Source organism: Macaca mulatta, chromosome 4 (genome assembly GCF_049350105.2).
Source record: "Macaca mulatta isolate MMU2019108-1 chromosome 4, T2T-MMU8v2.0, whole genome shotgun sequence".
NCBI lineage: Eukaryota > Metazoa > Chordata > Mammalia > Primates > Cercopithecidae > Macaca > Macaca mulatta.
Window position 1 is genome coordinate 36654763 of NC_133409.1, and position 20030 is coordinate 36674792.

The following is a 20030-nucleotide window of genomic DNA, read 5'->3' on the forward strand; positions in this document are numbered from 1 at the left end:
TCATTTTAACAGTAAAATGTCTGGGAAAGGGGTCGAGTACATACACATTCACTTCAGTGTGCTAATTTTAAAGAATTCCTGAGGCATTTTAAAACAGAATAACCAAAGTGACTGTTTTACGAAGACGTTCTTATAGCAAGAGTTGACAATGTAGATATAGTTGTAAAAAGAGCAACTAGGCCCAAAAAATTATCAGTCCAGTCAGCAAGACTGCTCACTAATGCAACAATTTAGAAGGACTGGTGCCCCTTAAAGGGTATATCAAAATTTCAGTGATTTGAAAAAGCATACCCTCTTCCCTTTAGGGTCAAACTTAGAAATGTGACTTCAAATATAGTCACATTAGTCTTAAGTATCATTGTAATGAAGTAATTTTCTGTTCAGAAATGTAATCTAAGAAGAATGAAGACAGTTTCTAAATACTGTTTACAAGTGTAAACAAAAACACTATTTCCAAATTTGGAAGGACAAATAACTTGATAGCACAGGTGTTAAGAGTGTAGATTCTGGAATTAGACTGAGTTCACATTTAAAAGCTCTACCACTTTTAAAATGTGGGGACTCAATCAAGGAATCAATTTAAAATTTTAGTTTCCCACCTCCGAATACCTTGCCAGAGGTGGACCACTGGGGCATAAACACCCACAATAGCATCAACCACAGGGTATATTTGGATACTAGAATAACATGATAAACTATAAGCTACCTTTCATTAAATATTTACTTCTTCAGATTATGAAGCAACAATTTAGCATCACACTTAATCTAGGTTGAAGACTGTCAGATGGACTAAAAGTGTCATTATATTTAGCAACATACCTTATCATATGGCAAAAGGCCTTTCAAAGGAAAACGAAGAGTTGCAGGATCCAGTTTCCATGAATTACAAATGGCACCCGAGTTATTTACAACTGGCAGAAGACTACAGCGACCTGGACGTATCACAAAAATGTTTTTAAGTAAATGTGAACACAGCAGTACTTCATTCACTTCATAAATATTTAATGAACATATATGCTGAAATAGGCATTGCTTTGGTTTAAAAATGGCTTATAAAAATGTTTCAGTGAGACTGAAGTTTGGGAATTTTATTTTTAGTTCAGATAGTTGAAGATCAATTTGCACAGGCTTTCCAAAGTTGAAAATGTTGCATTTTGTCTAAATGTCTAGGGCAGAGATCAGCCAACTATAATCCATGGGCCAAATCCAGCCTGGCACCTGTTTTTATAAAGTTTTATTGGAACACAACTGCCTTTGCAGTCCAATGGCAGAGCTGAGTATTTGGAACAGATTCTGTAGCCTACAAAGCTTAAAATATTTACTAAATGGCCATTTACAGGAAAAAGTTTAAGACTGCTAGTTCAGTGTCAACATGATTAAACTTTATGCAGGATATTCCTAGAAGCCTTACATGTCACATATGACTATCAGCTCATACATCCAACTGCCTAACAAATATTGTCACTTGGATGTCCTACAAGCACCTCAAACTCAACATGTCTCAAATTCATCATCCTTCTCCAACCTACTTTGCTTCCATAATTCACTACATGATATCAATATCCACTCAGTTACAAAAGCTAGAAATCTGATAATTATCTGTCTAGTGTCTATTTAGATTATTTTTGTATTTTCAGTATCTAGAATAGCACCTGGCTTATAGGAAGAACTCAATATTTGATCACTGAATAAACAATGGTCTATATTTCCACATGGTTCTGAGGTCACCATGATTTCTAGAAATAATTCAAGAGGATATGTGGGCACTGCAAAAATTGCCAAATCACATGGTTATTTTTAAAAGAAAGTTCAGAGACTCTAACAAAACATGGGAAAATGGAAAATTAGATGAAAGGAAGAGCAAAAGTGGGAATTAGAATGGGCTGAGTGAGCTTGACACCTTCACGTTCTATAGCCACAGAGGGACAGGTCTGTTGAGCCTTCCAGCTGCCTAGAAATTCCATGGTGCTTTACTAGCTGTATTAAAATGTCTTTCTAATCACCAAGAAACTCACTTCTAGAATGGTTTTAAATGAAGATGAAACCCATTCCAGAGAGTTTCTTTTTCCTCCCTGTATTTGGCACACAAAGTAAGTGAAAACAAGTGAAAGACATTATATTAAGCTCTTAGAGAGTCACCAATATGACAAGTCACCAAGGCACATATTAAGAGACCATCCCTCAGCTTTGTTCAATAGTAAGATTACTAAAAATCAGGTACTATTTGGCATATTTAAAATTATAATCCTACCACAAATGGAGTTTATCCTTGCTGTGGGCCTGAAGGTATCCACAAAGTCTGATACTAGGTTTCCAAGTAACTGAAGAGAGAAAGAGGGAAGTCAAGTAAATAAGTACAAAAGGAAAATTGAGACTGCCCCTGAAATATCGTGAACATTTACATAAAATGAGATAATATATGTAAAGATTTAGTACAATGCCCTGGCACATGATAATTGTTTAAAGGTTAGCTCCCTTTTGCTTCCTTCTAAAAAAATCACTCACCAGTTCATCTGTCCCTGAATTAAACCAAGTCACACCACCATATCCTTAGCTATTTGATGAAGCTGAGCATATTTTATCACATGGCATATAAATTGTCTCAATGGAAATGCAGAGAAATGAAAGAAATACATCATGATTAAAAATATACATATTATCTAAGGATAAAGTCATCATTAAAAGAATAAGCACACAAAAATAAGATTAATATAACTGTTTTTGACAAAATACCCTTTTCCGTGTGTGAGACGGGGTCTCATTCTGTTGCCGAAGCTGGAGTACAGCTCACTGCAGCCTCAAACTCCTGGTTTCAAGTAATCCTCCTACCTCAGCTCCTGAGTAGCTGGGGCTATAGGCACGTGCTACTATGCCTGGCTAATATGTGTGTGTGTGTTTTGATGTTTTGTAGAGACAGAGTCTTGTTATGTTACCCAGGTTGGTCTTGAACTCTTGTCCTCAAATCATCTTCCCACCTTTGCCCTCCAAAGTGCTGTGAGCCACCAAACCCAGCCGAAAATTTATATTAAAAATTTGGGAAATATAAAATTTACCCAGTGTGGAAGTTTGCCTTCAGGATACAGTTTCCTGATCTCAGTGACTGCAAAATAGGCTGGTAATAAGCAGGCATTTCTTTCCAAGATATATGCTATAACCTAAGAAAAATAAAAATGCCACATCATTCTTGACTAGTCCCACATATAAGCTCTTTATTTTATTTATTATCATTATTTATTTTATTTTTTTGAGACAGGGTCTTGCTCTGTTGCCCAGGCTTTGAGTGCTGTGGCACAATCATGGCTCACTACCATCCTCGACCTCTGGGGCTCCAGTGGTGTTCCCACCTCAGCCTCCAGAGTAGCTGGGACTACAGGTGTATGCCAGCAGGCCCGGCTAACTTTCTAATTTTTTGTAAAGACAATGGGCTTAAATGAGCCTCCCGCCTCGGCCTCCCAAAGCATTGGGATTACAGACATGGGCCACTGAATCTGGTCCATGTGAGCCTTTTAAATATAACAATGATAATGACAACAAAAAAAGATATTAAAAAGTAGAGATGTTACTTTCTGGAGAGATGTTGGTCAAAGGACAAAATTTCAGTTTGACAAGAGGAATAAGTTCAAGAGACCTATTGGACATTATGGTGACTATGGTTAATAACAATATAATGTATACTTCAAAATTGCTAAGAGAGATTTTAAGTGTTATCATTAAAAAAATAAGTATAATATATATATACACACACAGACAACTGCTTCTTGTCGATTAAAATAAAATGTAGAGATAGTATTTATTGGATTTATTGGGTTTCAACTGTAGCATAAAAGAATACATTTATATGTAAAAAAATCTAAAAATAAAGATTAATAAACAATGGAATACATTGTTCAATGTTAGTAAATAACCTTGCACATGCTTTAAATATTGGCACACTTAAACAGGAGAGCAACAGACCAACGTAACAATTCTTGCAATACTAGTTACAAAGTACAAAGATCTTTTAAGTGGTCCACATGCTGAGGTCTTGTAATGGTTTAAGCTATTTTAATTTCTATTTCATTGGTTTTGTAATTTAAAACCATGAATTAAAATTTAAAATGTCCTTTTGAAATATAAGGGAACTAGCATCTTTTAAAATAGAAGTGATTTTTTTTTTTGTAGAAGAAATAGAGCATCTCACAAAATACCATAAGTATTAAAAGCACAGACCTAAACAAAGCTAGACTTTTTTGAGGTTGTGATCATGAATTTCAGATATGTCTAAATTACCTCTCTTGCTGCCAGAAGCTGCTGTACAACAGCAGAGCTCACTGTATTAGGAATTGTCAAAATCTTCTCCAAAATCACTTTTAAGAGATCTCGAACACCCTGATATAAGAAAAAAGACATGGGTTAAAATTAAGTAGTGTCTACTGTGTTAGCTAAAACACCCAAAGGTTTCAGGGTTATATATTCCTTCCAGGTCACACCTTTAAATTTTCTGAATCCTAGTTACTATCTAAGTCCCTAACATTAACTCAAGAGAAGAGTCATGTTCCAAAACAGAATTCTAAAGACTGTCTTACAATACGATGAGCAAAAAAAGTCATTATACAGTTTGCCAAACTTTTTTGGCCCTCATAACAATAGAAGGGTTTCCACTGTTACAAGGGTCAAACACCTTAATTTATACATACAGACAGAAACATATTTTAACAAGACTTGAAAGCACTCTGAAAACTTGAGTAACAGTATCAAACTTTTTGGTAGACGACTCTTTCTGCTCACTCCCTTTTGTGCTGGGATTATAGGTGTGAGCCACTGTGACTAGCCTATTCTCCCTTCTCATCCATCACATACCTTAATCTCTCAAGGATATCCAAGGCTATTCTGTTAATCATTTCCACATACCTAATACTAGTCACATTATCTGATATATAAAGAAGAAATTTCATTCAACATGCATTTATTGACTATGAACTAGGTAACCAAGCTTGTAAAAGACAGAACACATACATAAAAGAACAATTACGAAGTACCATACAAATAAGAAGGCAAAAATTGCATAAATCCGAGTAAAGAGAAAATAATTAGCAAAAGCTTCTTAGAGTTAACTGTGTGATAAATCATGATTTAAACTAATAATTATCTGTTAGGTCATTATCTGGTAAGTCATTTCAGATTAGAGAAAATGCAGAAATAAAGCACAGGGTCAGACACTAGTAGTTCTTGGGAAAAGGACAATGACAAAAGTCTCCTTTTCATTAAGATACAGAATGGCTTTTGTAGCTATGGAGTCCCTAAGCCGTTTCATGAGACAAAACTAGAGACTGTACGTTGTTTTTGGTCAAGAGCCCAAAGTGCTGAAGATATTAGTTGAGATAAGACTCACGTCCAAGGGAGGTGAAGCAGGTCTTGTTCCCTTCAGCAGTGATGCCTACCATCCCTTCTCAGTTCCACACACCCCTGCTCTGTGCTTTCATTTGAAGGGATCATAACACTTGCAGCATGAAGGAACATGGATTCTGCTTTGTGACTTCCCTACTCTTCATAAAAATGTATCAGCTACCTGTACTTATAAGAATGTTGGGAGGGGAGTAGAGGAGCCTTGGGAACAACTGAGTAATTTTAAATCTCTTCAGGAAATATACCACAAGAAATAGACAGATTTTGTAAATGCTTCCACATCATGTCTCTCACCTGAAAGTAGGATATGCACACTGAAAAATCAATCATATCTGAAAACAATCACTTTTTATAATGAGAAAAATATACCTTGTAATCCACTCCCCCAATTATTTTCCGAACCAGTTTAAATGTTAAGGCCCAAAGCTGTGTTCTTTCCCACTCAAGAGTGTCAGAGGTTATCAGGGATTCACAAACCAGCCTATAAAAAAAGAAACAGCCATTCCAGTTATAAGACAGAATTTTCCAAGTTCTCTAATAGCCACCGATATGGTTTGGCTGTGTACTCACACAAATCTCATCTTGAATTGTAGTTCCCATAATCTCCATGTGTCATGAGTAAAACCACTTAAATCATGGGGGACAGTTTCCCCGATCCTGTTCTCATGATAGTGAGTTAGTTCTCACAAGATCTAACGGTTTCACATGGGGATTCCCCCTTCGTTGGGCACTCATTCTCTCTCCCGCCGCCCTGTGTGATGAGGTGCCTTTTGCCACGATTCTAAGTTTCCTGAGGCCTCCCTAGCCATGCCGAACTGTGAGTCAATTAAACTTCTTTCCTTTATAAATTACCCAGTCTCAGGTATGTCTCTGTTAGCAGCACGAGACAGACTAATATAGCCATAGTCTATGGACTGTATTATATTTATCCTCTCAAATATCTTTCATAAAAGTGCATTATTACTAAGTACACTTATAAATATGTATAGCATTTTACATTCTTTACTTGTATGAAAGATCAAAAACAAAGTAAGAATGAAATAATATTCACTACGTTATATTTTACTAGAAAGAAGTGTATCTGGAGCTTGCAGTTACATGTTTACCATCTATCACCTTGTGGTACACTGGATTTTTCCAAGAGGGTGGCAACAAGATTTTTGATCCCACATCTTCTTCTGAAATGTGACACTGACATTTCTCCCAAGGAGAAGTAGGGGGAAAGTCTATGTTCTCACTCCTTAGATGTGGGCAGACCTAAGACTATGGCCGAAAGGATGCAGTATGACTTCTAAGACAAGGTGACACAATTTCTGTCTAGCCCTCTTTTGCACACTTGCTGTTAGGCTCCACCATGAGGTGAGAAAGTTCAGGCCACAAGGCGAGGGCCTGTGGAGGTTCTGGCTAATAATCTCAGCTGAGGTTCCAGATGACAGCCAGGAACTAACCACCAGATATCTGAGTGGGGAAGCTTTTGCCATGCTCCAGCCCCAGCTACATCGATCATTAATCATTAAGACCTTGAGGAAAAAGTGCCTCTTAAGCCCAGTCAACCACCAAAACCATGAATAATTTTAAAACCTGAGTATTATTGTTTTAAGCCATGAGGTGTTGAGGTTATGCAGCAAAAGTAAAGTGTTACAAACTAATCAAAGAGAATAATCTCAGCACCTGGGCAGAAACATCTGATTTTGAGCCCACAAGCATTATATAATTCAAAGATTATGACTCCTAAAAACTAAAACCTGAGGTATTATATAAAGGATTACTTGATGAACCTCACTTTCTTCTTCATTCTCTTATCTTTTCACAACAACAACCTCAACCAATTTCCAATCACATATAGAAAAGAAAATTCGTCAGATTGCTCATACCCATTAAACGTACCTGGGTGGAAGGAGACCAGTCTCAACTGCCATTGCTAAGCAGTCATAAAGAAAAGAAATTCTTTTAGGACTATGCTGACCATGAATAAATTTAACAATCCACTGGATACACTGTTCATGAGACTCCTGGAAAATTAGAGAATGATTTTATTTGGGGTCTAAAGTTACATTTTTATAAGAAATAGCTAATACTACAACTGGAAGTATACCAATACTATGAATGAAATACTTCACTCTGAGCATCTGTGGATGAAAATAATTTTTTAAAAAAGGAAAATTAAAATGTTCAGATTTAGTATTTGTCACATTAAGCTTAAAATTTTGCAATTATATAGATAAAATGCTACCTTTTTATTACATGGGACCTTCAAAAGTATTAATTAACTAACATATCAATGGTCTATAGAAAACTCTTAACACAGATCATTGTAAGGCATTGTAAACATTGCCCTTTATGGCATATATAAATATTACTGTCACTGGGAGTAAAATTCATTATGGATCAGTATGTATCAGCCTTATGAGAATTAGGTGTGAATCTAATCCCTAAGAGCCTAAAGAAGAGCCCATTATGAATCTAATGACATGTCACATTTCTAGACTTGCAAAACTTTAAATATGATGTCAAATGTTGTGCTGTATCAAAGTTTATCTTCTAGGATATCTCCAAAAAGAGCCTATAATGTTCTGCTTCTCTCCATGACCACTGTTCTCATACTTCTATTGTGGCACATATAACAATGATTTGGAAATACCTATTTTCTTCCTGGTTTCTCCATTAGAGGGCCACATCATAATTTATAAAGTGTTTAATGAATTTTTTAAAAAAATTTTGGAAAGATGTTCAACATCACTGAGAAATGAAAATAAAATTATACTGAGATAAAATTTCTCATGTTTTTGATCAGCAAAGATCAAAAAGCGTAACACTCTATTGTGAGGTTATAATAAAAAGATACTCTCAAACACTGCTGGTGGAAGTATAAACTAGTATAACCCTTGTGGAAAATTTAATAATTTCTATAAAACTTACAAACCAGTAACGCTTTTGACTCAGCAATACTATTTCTAGGAATTTATCCTATTTTTCAGGCATAATATTATTCATCACAGCACTGGTTAAATGAGAAAAAGTTAAGAAGAAACTTAAGAGTCAGTAGAAGATTGGTTAAATGGAGGAAGGTACAGCCATACAATGGAATATTACGTTGCTATTTAAAAAACAAGTAAGAAAAGCAGCAGAAACCTCTGCAGACGCAAACGACTCTGTCTGACAGCTTTGAAGAGAGCAGTGGATCTCCCAACACGGAGGTTGAGATCTGAGAAGGGACAGACTGCCTGCTCAAGTGGGTCCCTGACCCCGAGTAGCCTAACTGGGAGACATCCCCCACTAGGGGCAGTCTGACACCCCACACCTCACAGGGTGGAGTACACCCCTGAGAGGAAGCTTCCAAAGCAAGAATCAGACAGGTACACTTCCTGTTCAGCAATATTCTATCTTCTGCAGCCTCTGCTGCTGATACCCAGGCAAACAGCGTCTGGAGTGGACCTCAAGCAATCTCCGACAGACCTACAGCTGAGGGTCCTGACTGTTAGAAGGAAAACTATCAAACAGGAAGGACACCTACACCAAAACCCCATCAGTACGTCACCATCATCAAAGACCAGAGGCAGATAAAACCACAAAGATGGGGAAAAAGCAGGGCAGAAAAGCTGGAAATTCGAAAAATAAGAGCGCATCTCCCCCGGCAAAGGAGCGCAGCTCATCGCCAGCAATGGATCAAAGCTGGACGGAGAATGACTTTGACGAGATGAGAGAAGAAGGCTTCAGTCCATCAAACTTCTCAGAGCTAAAGGAGGAATTACGTACCCAGCGCAAAGAAACTAAAAATCTTGAAAAAAAAGTGGAAGAATTGATAGCTAGAGTAATTAATGCAGAGAAGGTCATAAACGAAATGAAAGAGATGAAAACCATGACACGAGAAATACGTGACAAATGCACAAGCTTCAGTAACCGACTCGATCAACTGGAAGAAAGAGTATCAGTGATTGAGGATCAAATGAATGAAATGAAGCAAGAAGAGAAACCAAAAGAAAAAAGAAGAAAAAGAAATGAACAAAGCCTGCAAGAAGTATGGGATTATGTAAAAAGACCAAATCTACGTCTGATTGGGGTGCCTGAAAGTGAGGGGGAAAATGGAACCAAGTTGGAAAACACTCTGCAGGATATCATCCAGGAGAACTTCCCCAACCTAGTAGGGCAGGCCAACATTCACATCCAGGAAATACAGAGAACACCACAAAGATACTCCTTGAGAAGAGCAACTCCAAGACACATAATTGCCAGATTCACCAAAGTTGAAATGAAGGAAAAAATCTTAAGGGCAGCCAGAGAGAAAGGTCGGGTTACCCACAAAGGGAAGCCCATCAGACTAACAGCAGATCTCTCAGCAGAAACTCTACAAGCCAGAAGAGAGTGGGGGCCAATATTCAACATTCTTAAAGAAAAGAATTTTCAACCCAGAATTTCATATCCAGCCAAACTAAGTTTCATAAGTGAAGGAGAAATAAAATCCTTTACAGATAAGCAAATGCTTAGAGATTTTGTCACCACTAGGCCTGCCTTACAAGAGACCCTGAAGGAAGCACTAAACATGGAAAGGAACAACCGGTACCAGCCATTGCAAAAACATGCCAAAATGTAAAGACCGTCGAGGCTAGGAAGAAACTGCATCAACTAACGAGCAAAATAACCAGTTAATATCATAATGGCAGGATCAAGTTCACAAATAACAATATTAACCTTAAATGTAAATGGACTAAATGCTCCAATTAAAAGACACAGACTGGCAAACTGGATAAAGAGTCAAGACACCTCAGTCTGCTGTATTCAGGAGACCCATCTCACATGCAGAGATATACATAGGCTCAAAATAAAGGGATGGAGGAAGATTTGCGAAGCAAATGGAGAACAAAAAAAAGCAGGGGTTGCAATACTAGTCTCTGATAAAACAGACTTTAAACCATCAAATATCAAAAGAGACAACGAAGGCCATTATATAATGATAAAGGGATCAATTCATCAGGAAGAGCTAACTATCCTAAATATATATGCACCCAATACAGGAGCACCCAGATTCATAAAGCAAGTCCTTAGAGACTTACAAAGAGACTTAGACTCCCATACAATAATAATGGGAGACTTCAACACTCCACTGTCAACATTAGACAGATCAACGAGACAGAAAGTTAACATGGATATCTAGGAATTGAACTCATCTCTGCAGCAAGCAGACCTAATAGACATCTACAGAACTCTCCACCCCAAATCAACAGAATATACATTCTTCTCAGCACCACATCACACTTATTCCAAAATTGACCACATAATTGGAAGTAAAGCACTCCTCAGCAAATGTACAAGAACAGAAATTATAACAAACTGTCTCTCAGACCACAGTGCAATCAAACTAGAACTCAGGACTAAGAAACTCAATCAAAACCGCTCAACTACATGGAAACTGAACAACCTGCTCCTGAATGACTACTGGGTACATAACGAAATGAAGGCAGAAATAAAGATGTTCTTTGAAACCAATGAGAACAAAGATACAACATACCAGAATCTCTGGGACACATTTAAAGCAGTGTGTAGAGGGAAATTTATAGCACTAAATGCCCACATGAGAAAGCAGGAAAGATCTAAAATTGACACTCTAACATCACAATTAAAAGAACTAGAGAAGCAAGAGCAAACACATTCGAAAGCTAGCAGAAGGCAAGAAATAACTAAGATCAGAGCAGAACTGAAGGAGATAGAGCCACAAAAAACCCTCCAAAAAATCAATGAATCCAGGAGTTGGTTTTTTGAAAAGATCAACAAAATTGACAGACCGCTAGCAAGACTAATAAAGAAGAAAAGAGAGAAGAATCAAATAGACACAATAAAAAATGATAAAGGGGATATCACCACCGACCCCACAGAAATACAAACTACCATCAGAGAATACTATAAACACCTCTACGCAAATAAACTAGAAAATCTAGAAGAAATGGGTAATTTCCTGGACACTTACACTCTTCCAAGACTAAACCAGGAAGAAGTTGAATCCCTGAATAGACCAATAGCAGGCTCTGAAATTGAGGCAATAATTAATAGCCTACCAACGAAAAAAAGTCCAGGACCAGATGGATTCACAGCTGAATTCTACCAGAGGTACAAGGAGGAGCTGGTACCATTCCTTCTGAAACTATTCCAATCAATAGAAAAAGAGGGAATCCTCCCTAACTCATTTTATGAGGCCAACATCATCCTGATACCAAAGCCTGGCAGAGACAAAACAAAAAAAGAGAACTTTAGACCAATATCCCTCATGAACATCGATGCAAAAATCCTCAATAAAATACTGGCAAACCGGATTCAGCAGCATGTCAAAAAGCTTATCCACCATGATCAAGTGGGCTTCATCCCTGGGATGCAAGGCTGGTTCAACATTCACAAATCAATAAACATAATCCAGCATATAAACAGAACCAAAGACAAGAACCACATGATTATCTCAATAGATGCAGAAAAGGCTTTTGACAAAATTCAACAGCCCTTCATGCTAAAAACGCTCAATAAATTCGGTATTGATGGAACGTACCTCAAAATAATAAGAGCTATTTATGACAAACCCACAGCCAATATCATACTGAATGGGCAAAAACTGGAAAAATTCCCTTTGAAAACTGGCACAAGACAGGAATGCCCTCTCTCACCACTCCTATTCAACATAGTGTTAGAAGTTCTGGCTAGGGCAATCAGGCAAGAGAAAGAAATCAAGGGTATTCATTTAGGAAAAGAAGAAGTCAAATTGTCCCTGTTTGCAGATGACATGATTGTATATTTAGAAAACCCCATTGTCTCAGCCCAAAATCTCCTTAAGCTGATAAGCTACTTCAGCAAAGTCTCAGGATACAAAATTAATGTGCAAAAATCACAAGCATTCTTATACACCAGTAACAGACAAACAGAGAGCCAAATCATGAATGAACTTCCATTCACAATTGCTTCAAAGAGAATGAAATACCTAGGAATCCAACTTACAAGGGATGTAAAGGACCTCTTCAAGGAGAACTACAAACCACTGCTCAGTAAAATAAAAGAGGACACAAACAAATGGAAGAACATACCATGCTCATGGATAGGAAGAATCAATATCGTGAAAATGGCCCTACTGCCCAAGGTTATTTATAGATTCAATGCCATCCCCATCAAGCTACCAATGAGTTTCTTCACAGAATTGGAAAAAACTGCTTTAAAGTTCATATGGAACCAAAAAAGAGCCCGCATCTCCAAGACAATCCTAAGTCAAAAGAACAAAGCTGGAGGCATCACGCTACCTGACTTCAAACTATACTACAAGGCTACAGTAACCAAAACAGCATGGTACTGGTACCAAAACAGAGATATAGACCAATGGAACAGAACCGAGTCCTCAGAAATAATACCACACATCTACAGCCATCTGATCTTTGACAAACTTGAGAGAAACAAGAAATGGGGAAAGGATTCCCTATTTAATAAATGGTGCTGGGAAAACTGGCTAGCCATAAGTAGAAAGCCGAAACTGGATCCTTTCCTTACTCCTTATACGAAAATTAATTCAAGATGGATTAGAGACTTAAATGTTAGACCTAATACCATAAAAACCCTAGAGGAAAACCTAGGTAGTACCATTCAGGACATAGGCATGGGCAAAGACTTCATGTCTAAAACACCAAAAGCAACGGCAGCAAAAGCCACAATTGACAAATGGGATCTAATTAAACTAAAGAGCTTCTGCACAGCAAAAGAAACTACCATCAGAGTGAACAGGCAACCTACAGAATGGGAGAACATTTTTGCAATCAACTCATCTGACAAAGGGCTAATATCCAGAACCTACAAAGAACTCAAACAAATTTACAAGAAAAAAACAAACAACCCCATCGAAAAGTGGGCAAAGGATATGAACAGACATTTCTCAAAAGAAGACATTCATACAGACAACAGACACATGAAAAAATGCTCATCATCACTGGCCATCAGAGAAATGCAAATCAAAACCACAATGAGATACCATCTCACACCAGTTAGAATGGCGATCATTAAAAAGTCAGAAAACAACAGGTGCTGGAGAGGATGTGGAGAAATAGGAACACTTTTACACTGTTGGTGGGATTGTAAACTAGTTCAACCATGATGGAAAACAGTATGGCGATTCCTCAAGGATCTAGAACTAGATGTACCATACGACCCAGCCATCCCATTACTGGGTATATACCCAAAGGATTATAAATCATGCTGCTATAAAGACACATGCACACGTATGTTTATTGCAGCACTATTCACAATAGCAAAGACTTGGAATCAAGCCAAATGTCCATCAGTGACAGACTGGATTAAGAAAATGTGGCACATATATACCATGGAATACTATGCAGCCAAAAAAAGGATGAGTTTGTGTCCCTTGTAGGGACATGGATGCAGCCGGAAACCATCATTCTCAGCAAACTATCACAAGAACAGAAAACCAAACACTGCATGTTCTCACTCATAGGTGGGAACTGAACAATGAGATCACTTGGACTCGGGAAGGGGGACATCACACACCGGGGCCTATCATGGGGAGGGGGGAGGGGGGAGAGATTGCATTGGGAGTTATACTTGATGTAAATGACGAGTTGATGGGTGCAGCACACCAACATGGCACAAGTATACATATGTAACAAACCTGCACGTTGTGCACATGTACCCTAGAACTTAAAGTATAATAATAATTAATTAATTAATTAATTAAAAAATAAATAAATAAATAACAAGAAAGGAAGGAACAAGTAACTCTTGGACTGATAGGGAATTACCTTTAGATTATTATTAGGAGAAAAAAGTGCTAATTAATTAACAGTGTACATGGTATATGATCATGCTATAAAAGTGTTTCTATACGCATAAAATACTTCTAGAAGAAAACATAACTTGAGGATATTGGCTAGAGACAGAAAAAAGAACAGGTAAGAGAAGAGAAAGAGACTAGTTATTGGATCCACCCTTTTTATACCTGTGCATTTTGAACCATATGAATGTATTACCTATTAGAAAATAATTAAACAAAAGGTTAAAACATGACTGTATTAGCATTATATGATCCATGTCTGAAGTGGCAAATCTTATCACCAGTGGCTGACACACAGTTCTCATTTCCCTACCCATAATACACCATGAGAAGGTAAGGCACTACTGGAATGTGAGCTCTTCAAGGATGACACATTTTGTCTTTTTCACGGATACATTTTCTGGTAGCTGTTCTTTGTTACTTTTACAGTTTGTTTCCTCATTTTTACTATAATATCTTCCTATCGTTATTATAGAATCTTGGTATTCCTATTGTAGCATCTTTGTATCAATGCTGTGCCAATTCCTTTATTAAGTAAAACAAATGGAATGTGTATCTTTGACAAGTAAAGCTTAACACATCTGTTTTCAAGTGTACCAAAAAAATCCGAATAGGATGAAAATGATCTTAATTAATCTAACATAGGGGAGTTTTTTTCTTTTTTTCAGCGTTGCACACTGTGCAGTATCAACTTGACTTCTCAACATAGGTTTTCTACCGAAATATACAAATTAAAACAAACGTAAGCCAGAATAAAAAATGATGACAATTTTATTTCTTCCTTCTCAGGAAGATCTTAAGAGCAACATCAAAGTAAATGTTAAAGGGAAAAAAAAAAAGAAGGGGGCAAAAATCATCAGCTGAATGTATTAAAAATGAAGTGCTCACCTGAGAAAGACCACCCCAAAACTGTCTGAAGGCACCCAAACAGCTAATTAGTTTTGTTTTCTCATCTTCAGGAGTATCCATAAACATGCTAAAAAAATAAAAATTACATTATTTGTCATTCGTTTTAAAAAGGTAATTACACACAATCAGAATAGTGGATCTTAGAACCTTCCAACACGAAACTAAGTAAAATCTGACAGATACAATCACATGAAAACACAAAAATCCGCCACGCATACACTCACCCAGGAAAAGCCTCTTCTATAACTTCCGTTTTCTGTAAAAAAAAAAAAAAAAAACAAAAAACAAAATGTAAACAATGTTAATTTTTAAAAGGCGCCTCCCTTAGCCAAGTATTACAATGTAACACAGGACAAGTCACCTTAATCAGCTCTGAAACTATCAATACCTGTCGGGCCTGTCACTGTATCGATTTCAAAGGATACAATGAACTTGACAGCAGTTTGAGAATCACTAAACCTCCCCGCACACAACCTCGATGTCAAAACAAGAGAATAAAAAGGGAAGCGTGAGACGAAGTTGCCCGGGCCAGCTTCCTTGGTCTGCTGCCCCCGCGTCTACCCGTCCCCGAGCCGTAGTCCTGGATGGCCGGCAGCTGCACTCACCACCACCTCTTCGAAAATGCTCTGCAGTTGCGTCTCCATCTGTACTATTACCCCCGCCTTTCCGGGGTGCCCGGTAAGGCCCGGGTCAGACCCGAGCTCTGGGAATATATGGGGCGAGGGTCGGAGACCGCCGGAGGAAACCGTAGCTCTCCGACGTCGCTTCCCTCCCCCAGTGCTTTACCGGGGAGCCTTCCCTCCGCAGCCCAGCCAACTGGAGGAACCTGTACGGAAGACCGGAAGGGCCCGGTACTCTCTGTTTGCAAACCCCGCAGAAACCAGCGGCGCCGCCAGACGGTTCCGTCTGTGGAGAAGGTCAGCCCGCAAGCCGGACGAGAGCGCCCCCAAACGGAACCTTGAGCCCAAGGACCCCGGAGGCGTGATCGACCGCAGGCCGCCACCTCCCGGCTGGAGAAGGAGTTGCTTCCTGCTCGGGACTAACCCGTTTGCAGACTGGGAAATGAAAAGCTTGAAACCCAGAGGCTGCAGCCTGCGGAAAATGCTGGAGCCGCAGCTGATGTCTGTGAGCAGCTGACCTTCTGGACCTCCATCAGCGGCCTGCAGCCAGGAGCTGAAGCCACAGAGACGGTGCTTGTCAGCTATGATAACCTCAGTGCAAATGTGATTGACTGACTTTTGAATGCCAAACCAATTTTGCTTCTATGGTATAAATGCTACTTGGTCATAATATATTATCCTTTTAAATGTATTGCTGGATTCTATTGGCAATATTGTTGAGAATACGTGTTTTTCTTCATATGCCACCGTCATCACCAACCCCTAAAACATCTGTTATGCCTTTTCGATGATCAGCTTTCTTTACCTCAAAAAGAAAATTGTTGATGAGAGTCATAGACATGCAAAGGGCCTTTCACTTCTTTGTGAAATGCCACAAACTGCTAAGCATGAACTACTCCTTTGTAGCTGCTAAGTGATGAGCTGATGAGTCCCCATTAGTGGTTTTGTTATACAAGTCTCTGACCTGGCATAAATTTAGTTTTCTAACAACTTTAACATGCACATGCAACCATCGTTGCCCACACAATAGCTACTAAAAGCTTAAAAGAAATAATTCAGATTCCCTGCTGGAGAAAAACTTGAAGAGTTAGGCTTCGTATATTGTTTGCTAGGGTTGCCATAACAAAATGCCACAGACTGGGTGGCTTAAACAACAGAAATTTCTTTTCTTGTAATTCTGGAGGCTAGAAGTCTGAGGTTGAGGTTGGTAGGGTTACTTTCTATAGAGCCCTCTGTCCTTGGCTTGTAGATGACCTTCTTCTCCTTGTGTCTTCACGTGGTCTTTCCTTTGTACATGGCTGTGTCCTAATTTTCTCTTCCTAGTAGGACACCAGTCAGGTTAGGGCCCATATAGCTACTCTAAAGAGCTTTAGTTCAGTTGAAGAAGTAGACATTTTAAACCGTAATATAGTGTAATATGTGCAATACTAGTGGTGCTAATAACGTGCCAGGGGGAAAAGGAGGAAATACAAATTTTTCTACAAAAAGGGATTTAGAAAGATACCTACGTGAGTTTGCTTAGACTGCTGTGAATAGCATACTATAAACTGGGGGGTAATTTGAGTCTGAGCAAACTGAAAGCTGATAATTCAGGCTTCTTTATCCATCCTTGTCCTATCATGATTTAGAGTGGGGGACTAAAGAGCCAACTGGAAACTCTGAGCAACTGGGCAGGGCTTATCAACTTTAAGCATCATTATAGTGTGGTCTGGGGGCGTTGTTTCTTGGAGAATCCCCAAAGTTGGTATCATCAGGTCCTTCCCCTTACGTTGGTCTGAATCATCAAGGAAGATACATCTAATCTCTTACAAGTGGGTAAAGTACTGACTGGCTGCCAACTGTCTTGCAGCCAAATGAAACAAGAAGCCCAAGTTCTCAGATTATGGTTTGCTCAGACTCGAATCACCCCAGTTTATAGTATGCTATTCACAGCAGTCTGACCAAACTCACATAGGTATCTTTCTAAATCCCTTTCTGTAGAAAACTGTGTATTTCTTCCTCTTTCCCCCTGGCACTTTATTAGCACCACTAGTATTGCACAGATTACACTAGATTACCATTTAAAATGTCTACTTCTTCAACTCGACTAAAGCTTTTTAGAGTAGATACAGAAACTAAACATGCCTGCATTTCTTAACACCTGGCATAAAGTCTGATACTTGGTGGTACTCAGTCATTATTCATTACTTTGGGTAGAATAAAAACATCCGAAGTGCCTTTATTTTATGGGCAAGACTTCCTTTGAGGTAATAGCTATTTCTGGAATGCTGGATGTAGAGAAAGATTTGGAACACCTAAAGAGTCATACCTAGTAAAGTTATTATAATTTATAACAATTGGGTTCACTGGACATTTATGTATGTGGTAGCTTAGACTCCTAATGTTATTTCTGAAACTGTTACAAAATTTTTTCAGCAAGTGTTCATTGAATGTCTTCTAGGTGTTGGCCACTGTGCTAGACACTAGAACAAGACTGCAAGCCCAAACTGACCTAGTTCCTGCCACCACGGAGCTGACATGGCAGAGGGGAGTTTAAAGGTTTGGGAAGATAACTTGGTTCATGCCAGGTTTCAGAGATGTAAACAGGACATGGCCTGTACCTTCTGCTTCATGGACGGGCACCGTGGGAGCACTGTGACACTGAGCTCTACCTCAGAGAGCCCAGGCAGCATGGTTGTTTTATAATGTCTCTTCTGGAGACATCTCTAGAATCTGAGTCATAAATGAGGCCCTCACGAGTACACTAAAAATGAGAAGAGCCTATGAAAACCTGGAAAATGTTTGGAAATCAAATTATTTCTGAGTTTCAAAATGAACAAGAGAGGGCTCCTAGAAATCTAACACTACTAGGGAAGATGTCTGTCCTTGAGACAAAGTAAGAGAAACAGTCTTCCAGGAACCAGAGACAGCCTTGGGAATGCTGATCATTCAGTAGGAAACAATTGCTACACCACAGGAGTCATCACATCAGGTTCCTCGTCTCCAAATTGATTATAGATGTTCATTGTGCTGATCAATAATGAGATTTTTACTTATTTAGTCAGAAAATATCTTTTCACACACATAGGTACTGGCAAACAGTGGTATCAAACTGTGACCATTGATTCTACTTTGCCATGTCATTGTTTGGAGGACTAGAGCTGGACTCTCTATTCCCTGCTGAGGTGTTTGCTTTGTCTCCCAGTGTATACCATTCCCTCTCAGACCTGGTTTGGCACTGCTGACATCAGTCTCACCAAGACAGCCAGTTCTCAATTCAGCTTCAATGTTGATCTCCACTTCCTGAGGATTAGCTTCTGTCCTTCCTGTACCAACTGCCTACCTGGTTAGCTTTCTGATTGCTTTGTGTGCTTGTCAATCTCCTTGTAGGCTTTTCTGCTTTTTCCTCATGACTGGCCCTCCCTGAAGTTAGTCACCTGCCCATCTATCTCTGGCATTATGTTATTATGTGAAGTCTCCCTTCCTTTGTGGACTCCTTCTTCCTTTTGCTGTTGGACCTGAGCCTAGCATCCGCCTCACCTCCACCACCCTCCTCAGTGCGATTAGTTTCTCTGGGCTCTCCCAGTCTAGCTTGTCCACCTATCACCCAAGCTCTAGCACTGGAACCAGGAAGGGCAGGTTCCTGAGACTTAAGGAAGTAGATGTTGGCAGGCCCCTAGGGCTTTTCTGAGACAACAACAACCCATTTGTTGCCAGAATTCTGTGGACATTGGGACCTTCTGTAACATGAGGAATGTTCATGGTTTACATTGATGGGTGACTTAATGGTAGTTGCCTCTCAGAATGCAAGTGTTCTGGGCCATTAAGCATTAAAATGTTCAGAGTAAAGTTTTCGGAACCAAGAAGGTACAGGTTGTTCTGAAGTTGAAGAAGAAAAGAAAAGAAGGTACAGATTGTTCTGAAGTTAAAGAAGAAAAGAATAGGCAAGGTTTCAAGGTCCAGTTAACTTAGAAAGTGTAGGTTCAGATCTAAGTGACACAGGCAGTCTATTCCAAAGTCTAAGCTGCATGGAAGGTGTGGTTTTGGCTTGTGTCCATTGATCAGGTGAACTGTTAGGATTAAGGTTTTTTGTTTTTTCTTTTTCTTTTTCTTTTTTTTTTTTAGATGGTGGTCTTACTCTGCTGCTCATGCTGGAATGCAGTGGTGCCATTATAGCTCATTACAGCCCCAAACTCCTGGGCTCAAGCAATCCTGACCACATCCTCCCACCTCAGCCTCCTGAGTAGCCAGGACTACAGGCATGCACCATAACTCTTGGATAACTTTTTATTTTTCATTTTTTGTAGAGACAGGGTCTCACTATGTTGCCC

At 38.9% G+C, this 20030-nt stretch overlaps 1 protein-coding gene across 4 annotated transcripts in view; it reads right to left on the minus strand.

The window, feature by feature from the left end:
- MED23 (mediator complex subunit 23) overlaps window positions 1-15932 on the minus strand; it is a 47428-nt gene extending 31496 nt beyond the window's left edge. For 2 of the 4 annotated variants that reach the window (XM_077998846.1, XM_015137310.3), the window contains exons 1-9: window positions 15489-15932; window positions 15325-15356; window positions 15080-15167; window positions 7273-7397; window positions 5755-5866; window positions 4270-4368; window positions 3054-3155; window positions 2252-2321; window positions 820-932 (exon numbers count right to left, since the gene is read on the minus strand). In XM_077998846.1, coding sequence (XP_077854972.1) covers window positions 820-932; window positions 2252-2321; window positions 3054-3155; window positions 4270-4368; window positions 5755-5866; window positions 7273-7397; window positions 15080-15166 — 708 coding nt within the window. In that variant the 5' untranslated portion in view covers window position 15167; window positions 15325-15356; window positions 15489-15932. 4 annotated transcript variants of the gene reach the window in all.
- Window positions 15933-20030: the final 4098 nt, after the last annotated feature.